Source organism: Schistocerca piceifrons, chromosome 5 (assembly GCF_021461385.2).
Source record: "Schistocerca piceifrons isolate TAMUIC-IGC-003096 chromosome 5, iqSchPice1.1, whole genome shotgun sequence".
Classification (NCBI taxonomy): domain Eukaryota; kingdom Metazoa; phylum Arthropoda; class Insecta; order Orthoptera; family Acrididae; genus Schistocerca; species Schistocerca piceifrons.
In genome coordinates this window covers 26,942,863-26,954,431 of record NC_060142.1, presented here as the reverse complement: position 1 = coordinate 26,954,431, position 11,569 = coordinate 26,942,863, and the positions used below count along the sequence as shown (strand labels likewise).

The 11,569-nt window shown below is 37.1% G+C and overlaps 1 protein-coding gene across 1 annotated transcript in view; it reads right to left on the bottom strand.

Moving 5' to 3' along the window:
* Positions 1-299: 299 nt before the first annotated feature.
* LOC124798129 (trehalase-like) overlaps positions 300-11,569 on the bottom strand; it is a 363,441-nt gene continuing 352,171 nt past the window's right edge. Inside the window, exon 7 of the mRNA XM_047261387.1 lies at positions 300-482. Within this exon, the coding sequence (XP_047117343.1) occupies positions 433-482 (50 nt within the window). The 3' untranslated portion in view covers positions 300-432. The remainder of the gene's footprint in view (positions 483-11,569) is intronic.

Sequence of the window (11,569 nt, the reverse complement as noted above, 5' to 3'; positions counted from 1 at the left end):
GGTCTCAGACCCAACTAACTCATTTATATAATGAAACTAAAACAGCAATTTTAGAGTCTTACCCCACCTCCTGAATAAATTTCTCCAGAGATTATGCTTTCTTAAATGGATTGTGGTAGATTTTTTGTGAAAAGTGTAAAATTCAGTGTTTCTTTGTTGATGTAAAAAAATATTATCCTGTTTCCATGTGTAAGTGATATTTAATAATGTAACTGTCTGCTGCAGTCAATAATAGAAACGTCCTGGGAAGGGCTATAGAAAGGGATGTGTGTTCATTGAATTAGTGAATGAATTAAATGTTATATTCCAGATGTTTTTATTAAATCTTAAAACAATCAGTTGAAGCATATACAACTCCTTTTTTCTCTCTCAGAAAATACAAGTACAAATAAATCACGCAACATTTTTTAATCAAAGTCCATCATCTGAAATCTAAATTTTTCCACGTTGTTGTTTCCGTCTCTTGACAGCTCTGCGAGATTCTGAAAAACAAATGTCACATGCATAAAACATTGTGCAGTGTCAGAGCCATAGGGAGAGGAAGCTCTTTCTGTTGAAACACATGGGTTGCTCATAACTGTTGACTCAGTGAGAGTTTCAGGAAGAAATTTACCAAGGACACAACGGATGAAAAAAATTGATTCTTTTCTAAAAATATTCTAAGAATAGTGCATGCTGGGAGAAAGGGTACCAAAGAACTGGGATCAAAATATTTCGTGTTATGAAGAGATAGTTTTATGTAACACAGAGTTCTGACTGGACATTTATGGGGCACTTAAAGCAGCTTTGAAAAGTCTTTAATCTGTGACCAAAAAGTTACAAACTATGTACTGTCAACAGTATGCTTAAAATCCCAAGGAACAGCAAAGTCAGTTTGGTTGTATTATTAAGTATGAATTGAATGAATTTGGTAAGCAAGTGATATTCAACTCTCTGATGACAGAAGCAGCAAAACACATAATTAAATTCAAACTATTGTCTACCGAGATTCAATGATTCTTCCAACAGTAGCTGAAAACACAGGGCTAAGAAATTTACCCTACTTAGACAGTCATTGCATACTTTACCACGAGACATCAGCTATGCCAAATCATGTGTTTGAAAGGTCACTGAAAAGTAGTAACTCTTATGGCCATTACAGCATTTCAAAGTTCTAAACTCTCAAGCTGACTCAATAGTGCCACCCTCACCCCCTTTAAAATCATGGTATATTTCATGATAGACTGAAATAAGCAGCAGTAACACCCATTTAGAGTTAGATAAGCAAGTGAGCTATATTTAGAGACCAATCTCCATAATTTCCACATTCTTAAAAAGAACTGAGAAAGTAGCTACATACATATTTGGAAAACACTGTGAGGTGCATGGCAGAGTGGACTTAGCATGGCTTCATATTGTAGGATTTTGTTCCTGTTCCAATAATACTAAGTGCAAGAAGAATGACTACTTAAATGCATTTGTTTTCATGGTCCCTACAATCACTATATGCAGGGGGTTGAAAAATGCCTCTGATCCCTCAAGTAATACTGGTTTTTGAAACTTCAGACTAGGCTTTCATGAGATAATTGTGTATATCTTCAAGTGTCTGCCAATTCAGATTTTTCAGCATATACATGTGACCATTTATGCTGTTCTCCTTTGTTTACATTGAATATCCCCTGTTACTCCTATTTGGTATGAGTCTCACACAATTCAACTATATTTTAAGATCAGTCACAGAAGTGTTTTGTAAGCAATCTCCTTTGTGGGTTGATTGCATTTCACCAGTACCCCATCAGTGAACCACGGTGTGCCACCTGCTTTACCCACAACTGAGCCGTGTGATGATTCCATTTTATATCCCTACAAAATTATGCACTGAGGTATTTGTGTGACTTGTTTGATTGGGATTGTAAATCACTGACATTTTAGTCATAAGATATTAAGTTTTTTATGAAGTGTACTATTTTACATTTGTGGACATTTTTGTGGACATTTAAAGCAAGCTACCAATCTATGTACAACATTAGAATCTTATTGAGATCTGATGGAACATTTATTTCTGCAACTTTTATCAGACAACTTTTTATTATAGACAGCATCTGTCTGATGTTTCTATCAATATCGTCTGTCAGGTAGGCCCCTAGTGAACATAATACAGAAACAAAAAGAATTCCAACACACTGCCTGATTTTCCTTTTAACAAGTTTCTCCAAAGCTCTTGAGAAAATTGTACATAAGTGAATTGTGTAGCACCTGAACATCCACAAGTCTCTTAGCCACTGTCAGTTTCAGAGTCCAAGCAGGCTTGTCCACTGACTATTGTCTACAACTGTACACCTTGTTGTATACCTATTATGTAGAGACAACTATTTCTTTAGAAGTTTCTCTTCAGGTTTTCTAGCAAATAGATCATAGTATGTTATTCTTAATAGAGAGTAATCTCTATAAGCAAAAGTAACTTCGGGTGTATCCCAAGAAAGGGTCATAGGAGTCTTACTGTTCACAGCACATTTAAATAACCTTGTAGATGACATCAAAAGTTCCATGTGGCTTACTGTGATGTGTATAGAGAACTCACAATGCTAAAAAAATGTAGTGAAATGTAAGAAGAATTGTGGAAGAGCAGTGCTTGGTGTAGGGATTGGCAGTTGACCCTTAACATAAACAGCTGTGAAGTACTGTGCATATATAGGCAGAAAGACCCATTATTGTGTAATTATGTGATTACTGAAAGGTCACTGGAAAGATCATTAATGGGAAGTTTGGGCTGTGAGAGAAGTGAGCTGGAGGGAAGTATAGTTTGTGGCTTTGTTCTGCATGATGATCTTGAAGAGAGTATCAGCATAGATAGGTGGCTAGAGTATTGTAAATCTGATATAGTGTTGAATTTTTTTCTGAGTTTTTTGTTTTTTCTTTTTGTTTTTTTTCTTCTTTTTTTTTTTTTTGTATTGTTTTCTTTTGATGTTTTTGTTTTTTTTTTTTTTTTTTTTTTTTTTGAATTTTGCTGATGATTTTTCTCTTTTTGTATTTCTTCACTGTTTTGTTCTTTTCTTTTTTTTATTTTTTTGGACTTGGAAGAGGAGCTGAACAGAACAGATAGTGTGTTGAAGAGGAGTTATAAGAAAAACATGAACAAAAGTAACCAAGGGTAATGGAATATAGTTAAATTAAATCAGGCAGTACAGAGGGGATTACATCAGGAAATGAGACCCTAAAAGTGATAGGTGAGTTCAGCTATTTGGGCAGGAAAACAGCTGGCTGAATTAGTGGGGATATAAAATACAGACCGATTATAGCAAGGAAAGCATTTTTGAAAAAGAGGAACTTGTGAACATCTAATATAAATTTAAATGTTAGGAAGTGTTTTCTCAATGTATTTGTATGGAGTACAGATGTACAGATGTGAAACATGGATAACAGGCAATTCAGACAAGAAAAGAATACAAGCATTTGAAATGTAGTGCTGTAGAAGAATGCCAAAGATTAGATGGATACATTGAGTAACTAATGAATATTAGTGTATCGAAATGAGGAAAGATAAAATGTATGACGACTTGAAATAGAGAAGGGACCAGTTGATAGGATACATCTTTAGGAATAAATTTGCCAGTGGAGTGAAGAGGGGAGGGTGGATTTAAAATTGTGGAGGGAGAGCAAATAATGTATACAGTAACCAGAGTTGGATGGATGTAGGTTGCAGTTGCACAGGATAGACTAGTGTGAAGAACTGCATCAAACCAGTCTTCACTCTGAAAACATTAATAAAACAACAACAACAACAGGCATTTGGTTTGATTTAAAGTGAAATGACAACAGAAAACGAATCATAAGAAAACCAGTTGTCAAACTGAGATTTATTGGAAGAATCTTCATACCTAATAGAGGTAGGTTACAATACCTTTGTTCAAATGGTACCTGAATACTACTCAGCAATCTGGGCCTCTTACCTGGTATGACAAAGGAAATAAAGACTATTGAAAGAAGAACAGTGCCTATCATCACAGCTTCGATTAGTAAGCAAGAGAGCATCATGGAGATAAATTTACACTTCGTGATTTTTGTTTCTGACAGTAAAAATGATTTTCAGCTGAACTTTCATTTACAGCGGACTTGCCATCTTGAGTTGTGTGTATGACATAGAAAGCAATTTGTGCAGTGAATTATGTTGGCAATCAGTGACAAAATATAATGTGCAATAGTATAATGTCAATCAACAGCTGCACCATTACACCATGCACCAGCGATGCAAGTGAAGCAGCAAGATAATGAAATTGCTGTGATATACATAGTCAACCACAAAGAATAAAACCAGCAGAAGACATCACTGATTTCGATTTCTAGCCATACACTGCAGAAGGGGGGGGGGGGGGGGGGGGGCAGTGGTAGTGGCCCAAATGCCACACCAGTAGCTACAGTAAAAAATAATGGACGAAGTGTTCTAGGTTAATCTAGTTTAAGACTGTTTATTTTTAAGTAACTTTTCTCTATGTGTCTATGTTTGTTTTGTATGTGTAAACACCTGAAGATGAACAGAACATGTTCGAAATGCGTTGCATTATGTTAGATTAAGCATAAAATAAAAAGTGACTGGTAGCAGAAACTTGAAATAAATAACTATTTAAACTCATTGTCCTGCTGGATAGCCTCTTTCCTGGAAAATTTGATGCTGCTCAAACATTTTGCTTTCTTTTGAAATTTTACATCTTCCAATACCTGTACCCTTTCCTCCAACCCAGTAATCATCTCATGTGAACAAATAGTGTCCCTATTCTCATTGTTCTGTTCTAATAATTCAATATGACCTGTTACATCTGTGATTTGATCTTTCACAATTTTGCATTCCTTTTTCATAAATTCGTGGACACTGTTTATTATGTTCAAGTATCTCCTTACTTATTAATATAATGTAACTGGATACATAAAAAACCTACTCACCAAGCAGCAGCAGACATACACATAAAAGATGATTGTAATTAGGCAAGCTTTTGGACCCAGTGGTTTCTTCCTCTGGCAGAAGGGTTGAAGGGGAAGCAAGAGGGGGTGAAGGAAAAGTCACCCAGAATCATGGGACAGGGGAGACTAATGGACGGGATGATAAGGAAATACTGATTGCTTGGGATTGCAGTGGACAAGATTTGAAGAGTTGAGAGCTTAAAGATGGATGACAAGGTAACATGCAAGACAGAGATTACTGTTAAAACATCATGTACAAGTTAATAAGAGTGAAAACTTAAGTGCAAGGTACATAAGGGAGGGGAGAGGGGGACAGCGAAAAATAGGCAGCTAAGAAAATGAAAAACGTAGAAAACTAAATTGGAGTGAATGAAGCAGTAGTTACTGTGAAGAAAATCTGAGACAGATGAAATTAACATAAATTAATGCCAGATGGGTGGCAAGGACCAAGGACATGTTGTAGCACTAGTTCCTACCTGCTGAGTTCTGAGAAATTGGTGTCTGGGGAAGAATCCAGAAGGTACATGTATTGAAACAGGCACTGAGGTCATGACTGTCATATTATAGAGCATGCTCTGCAACAGGATATTTTGTGTTGCCACAATAGGATATTTTGTGTTGCCAATACACACCCTCTGCCTTTGCCCATTCACCCTAACTGATAATCTGGTGGTTGTCATGCTGATATAAAAGGCTGAAGAGTGTTTACATAACAGCTGGTATATGACATGTGGAAGACATATACACATTATATACCAACTGTTATATATGGGCATAGGCAGAGGGTTTGTACTGTCAACTTACAGTATCCTGTTGCAGAGCATTCTTTACAACATGACGGTCATGCCTGTTTCATCAAGTGCAATCTGGGTTCTTCCCCCAGACACCAATTCTCAGAACTCAGCAGGTGGGAATTAGTGCTACAACATGTCCTTTGTTCTCCCCATCCAACTGACATTAATTTACATTGATTTCTGCCACCTTGGCATTTCTTCATTCTGTTTTAGTTTTCTACATCTTTCATTTTCTTAACTGCCTATTTTCCACCATTCCCCTCCACCTCTGTTACCTGCAATGCACTTAGCCTTTCACTCTTATTAACTCATACACAATGTTTTAACAGTAATCTCTGTCTTGCATATTACCCTGTGTTCCACCTTTGAGCTCTCAGGGTTTCAAATATCATCCGGTGCAGTCCCAAACATTCAGTATTTCCATCTCATCCCATTCATTAGTCTCCCTTTGTCACAGTTCTGGATGACTTTTCCAAAATCTACCCCTTTTCCTACATCCCTCCAGTCCTTTTCCTTCAGACCCTCTTTCTTCCCCCTCAACCCTTCAACTGGAACAAGGAGCCACTGGCTCTGAAAGCTTGAATAATTATAACCTTCTTTTATGTGCATGTTCTGCCCCTGTTTGGTGAGCAGATTTTTTATCTATCCAGTTACATTATATCACCAAAAATTGATTCCTTACATACTAAGTCACATTGCTGCACAATTTCTGGATGTATCTCCTCTTTCAAAGCATTTAGTTTACTGTGAACTATGTTTCTGAAATGTGACTGCAGAAGCTCATGAACTTAAGAATATTTAGTTTGAAGTCTTCTCTTAATTCACAGTTATTTCTTTGTAAGTTGATTATATTGTCTAGCAAGTTACCTTTACTGTCTTGTACTAGTGAGAGTTCTTTATTAATCTTATCAATGCTGTCTCTAATTTTGTTATTAATACCATCCTCTTGGATCTTAAACATCTCCTCTAGTTTCACAAGTAAAGTCATCATACCTACTCCTTGTGCTTCTATGGGCATTTTCCTGGTCCACATAAGCATATGCTATTATGGTACTGCTAATTACTAATAAGTATTATCACACTTTGCTTCACACTACTAGCTAGTTATTCTAATCTTCTTTTACCACAATGCAGAGAATTGTAATGATCACAGCTCACCCACTGACAAAACATTGTGTCTGGGATGAACTGTGACTGCTTTATTGCTTTGCAGCTATGTCATGTTGAACAACTGTGCTGAGGTGCTGCTGGGCTGCTGATGGTTGCACAGTGTCATGTGACAGCCCACTGCCTTAAACAGTGGGTCTTGTAAATCAGCCGATACAATGTCCATCAGGTGCTACAAACTCACCGAGAATTCTTCCGCTTCATAATGCAAAACTTACATGTGTGCTTCATATTCATATTTCCTCACAATATTTTAGCAGTGGATGCAGCTACTGTATCATTTGCTGTATCATTTGCATTTTCTCACAAAAACTTCGACACTTCTTCTTTCATAGTTTAACAATTTCTTCAATTACACTGAATAATGCATGCTCTGCTATAAAGCTTGTTGTTCTGCAGCTGTTTACTTTTCTTACCTCTGGAAATGTGTATTTCTTCAATATTTCTTGCTTTTTTCCATTTTTTTTCTTATTAGCTTCTTTATTCTCTTTTCCCTGACTTACTAAGTCCTGGCCATAACGGTGGACATGTTTGTGCCTAGTACTCACAGGGAGAAATCAAACCTGTCAGTTACATATGTCATCCTGGAATAATACATGACCTTCTCTTTCTTTTTATAATTCAATTTGTTTGCTATTATGTTCTGGATACTATGGTCGCCTATAAATTTATCATATAAGGCTGGTCCCAGCTAATAATCTTCTTCACTATGCTTGGGTCCTCTTCCCCAAAGATTTAGTTAATTAGCTGGAAAGAGTTCATTTCTCTTCTCATATAACATAAAGCACTCATAACCAGAGTGCCATCATTTCAATCACATATTGTCACATTAACCATTAACACCATGTACTTTACAATAAGCAACTGGCTCATCCATATATTTGGTCCATATACAATAAAGTAAGTTCATTACTTTACATTTTACATGATGTTCATTATTAATGCAGGCCTTTTTATTATTCCTTAGTGATCCATCATAACACCTTCCATCAGCGACTGCATGGAATAATACATTCCCTACAGCAAGTGACAACTTCTGTTCACCATTCATGTTCAAGGGAGGAGCAACTCCTGCCTATATTCTTGGCTCTGCATAAACAGATGCCTGGCTATAGTGTTTTGCTCCACTGTAATTCAATTAACTTAAAATAATAGTATTTCTGTCGATATCTGTGTGAATATCTTCCATTTCTTGAAGTGCCTAAGAGTGTACTATGGCATTTCCTAAAGAAGTGCCATGTTACACTAAAACTGAAGAGTTCTTTTTCTGATTTACATTTTTCAAAATATCATGTAAACTTTGTATCATGTATAGGCATCTCTATGCCTAAATGTCTAGAGGTCAGCAAGTTTCATAATAACAGTCATTTATTTGTCTTGTAAATCAGTATGTATACACAGTATATGCTACATAACTTCTGTCCTTAGCTGTGGTGTATAATAACCTACTTTTATTTGTTGGTCACTATTAACATATTGTTTGTAAGCAACCATGTATGAAGTGTTGAAGCTACTGTGGAAAAATTAGTTCTGGCGAGCACTGTAGCTATTGTGACAGATGAATATTTAAGATCTAATAATCACAGGAGAGAGAAACAAGGTCATAGGAGAAGGGACAGAAGAAAGGGTTATGGGAGAATGTGGGCTTGGCAGTAGGAAAGAGAGATCTGCCTTGACAGCTGAGTGGTAACCATAAAGGGCTGCCATGCAGAGGATGCCAGATCAATTCCTCATACTGTCAAGTACATCTATGTGATGAGTGAACTGGTACATGGTACACTCAGCTTTCTGATGCCAGTTTAGGAGCTACTTGTCAGAGTAGTGCCTCCACAGTCTGGAATATTTGCAAAACGGCGAGGAGAGCTGCGTGCTGACCACATTGACTCTTGGTGATGTATTTGCATAACAGAGCAAGGCAGAGGATACTTTGGAAAGTCCCAGAGACATTGGATGATTCCAGCAGGATTACATCATGGTTAGAAAGACATTCCAGAATCAGATATTGGATTGTAAGATATATCCTGGTGCAGACATAGATTCAGATCACAATTTCATAATGATGAAGAGCAGGATTGAATTTATAAGTATTGTCACAGTGTTATGAGAAGGAAAGTTGCCACTCACCATACAGTGGAGATGCAGATAGGCACAACTAAATGACTTTCACAATTAAAGACTTTCTGTCATTGGCCTTCGTCAACAATAGACGCACACATGCTCATGCATGCACACACACACACACACACACACACACACACACACACACACACACACACACAGACACACACAAATGCAACTCACACACACGACTGCAGTCCCAGGCAACTGAAACCACACTCTGAGACTGCAGCATCTCTGCCATATGGTGAGTGGCAACTTTCCTTCTCATAATATTGTTACATTCCATCCTGGATTTTCTGTTGTTTCATTAAGAGTATTGTCCAGAAGAATCAGTGTGGAACAGACTGTGGTACTGAAGAATGATGAGAAATGTTTGAAGTTCACTAAGGATATGCATACCGTGATAAGGAATACCGGAGTGGGCAGTTCATTTGAAGAGAACTGAACATCTAATCACAGATGTTGGACAGACAAACATGGGTACATGGAAGGTAAATGTGAAGAAACCATGGGTAACAGAATAAGTACTTCACTTGATCTGTGAAAGGAGGAAGCACAAAAAAAGTCAAGGAAAGATAGAAATACAGCAGAATGAAACAAATAGCAATTGCAGGTTAGTCGAGGCAAAATGACTGGCAGAGAGATGTGAAGAAATTGAAAAATGAACGACCATCGGGAGGACTGACTTGTTGTAACATTAAGACTGCAATGGAAATTCCACTTTTAAAGCCAGCTGAGAGAATGGATAGGTGGGAAGAGTATACCAAAGGTCTCTATGAGGAGAACTTGTCTGATGACATGATAAAAGAAGAAACTGGAGTCAACATGGAAGACGTAAGGGATCCAGTATTAAATTCAGAATTTGAAAGAGCTGGCAGACTTAAATCAAATAAGTAGGATAATAAATTACATTCCATTGGAATTTCTAAAATTGGTGGAGGAAGTGACAAATAAATAGCTATTCAGGTAGGGTGTAGAATCTATTAGAGTGGTGACATGCCATTAGAATTTAGGAAAAATATCATCAACACCCTTCTGAAGATAGCAAGGGAAGATAAGTATGAGGAGTATCACATAGTCAGCTTAAGAGCTCATGCATCCAAGCTGATGACAAGAATATTATATACATGAATCGAAAAGAAAACTGAATATCTGTGATGGTGATTATTTTGGCTTCAGGGAAGGTACCAGAGCGGGAGTTATGACAATGCACTTGATAACAGAAGAAATGCCATAGATTTGTCAACCTATAAAAATTGTTTGATGATATAAAATGGTGCAATTCAAAATTATGAGGAAATATATTTGTACAATATATACAATAATCACGTGGGCACAAGAAGATAGAAAGAGAAGGAAATGCACAGATTAAGAAGGGTGTCAGACAGGGATGAAGTTTTTCACCATTATTGCTCAATATATACATAAAGGAAGCAATAACAGAAGTAAAGGAAAGGTTCAGGATTGGGATTAAAATTTCTGGTGAAAAGATATCAATGATAAGATTTGCTGATGACATTGCTCTCCTCAATAAAAGTACAGAGGAATGTTACAGTAGCTGTTGAGTGAAATAAGCAGTCTAAAGAGTACATAAATTGGATTGAGAGTAAAACACAAAAAAGACAAAAGTAATGAAAAGTAGCAGACATGAGAATAATGAGAAATTTAACCTCATAATTGATGATTACAAAGTAGACAGAATTAAGAAAGTCTGCTACCTTGTAAGCAAATTAACCCATGATAGATAAAGCAAGGAGGACAAAACAGGTAGATTAGCATAGATGAAGATATCTTTCCTGGTCAAGAGAAGTCTAGTTATATGAAATAAAATCCCGTGGAAAAAATTTTGAGACACTGGGAAAACTGGAACAAAAAAGAATCAAGATGTCTTGAGATTTGGTGCTACAAAAGAAAGCTGAAAAACAGGTGGACTGATAAGACAAAAAATGAGGAGATTCTCTGCAGAATCAGCAAAGAAAGGTACATATGGAAAACACTGTCAAGAAGAAGGGACAGGATAATAGGGTGTGTTAAGACACCAGACCCCCATGGTACCAGAGGAAGCCATAGAAAGTAATACGGGAATACCGGAATGTTGTTGTTGTTGTGGTCTTCAGTCCTGAAACTGGTTTGATGCAGCTCTCCATGCTACTGTATCCTGTGCAAGTTTCTTCATCTCCCAGTACTTACTGCAACCTACATCCTTCTGAATCTGCTTAGTGTATTCATCTCTTGGTCTCCCTCTACGATTTTTACCCTCCACGCTGCCCTGCAATGCTAAATTTGTGATCCCTTGATGTCTCAGAACATGTCCTACCAACCGGTCCCTTCTTCGTGTCAAGTTGTGCCACAAATTCCTCTTCTCCCCAAACCTATTCAATACCTCCTCATTAGTTATGTGATCTACCCATCTAGTCTTCAGCATTCTTCTGTAGCACCACATTTCAAAAGCTTCTATTCTCTTCTTGTCCAAACTATTTATCATCCATGTTTCACTTCCATATGTGGCTACACTCCATACAAATACTTTCAGAAATGACTTCCTGACTCTT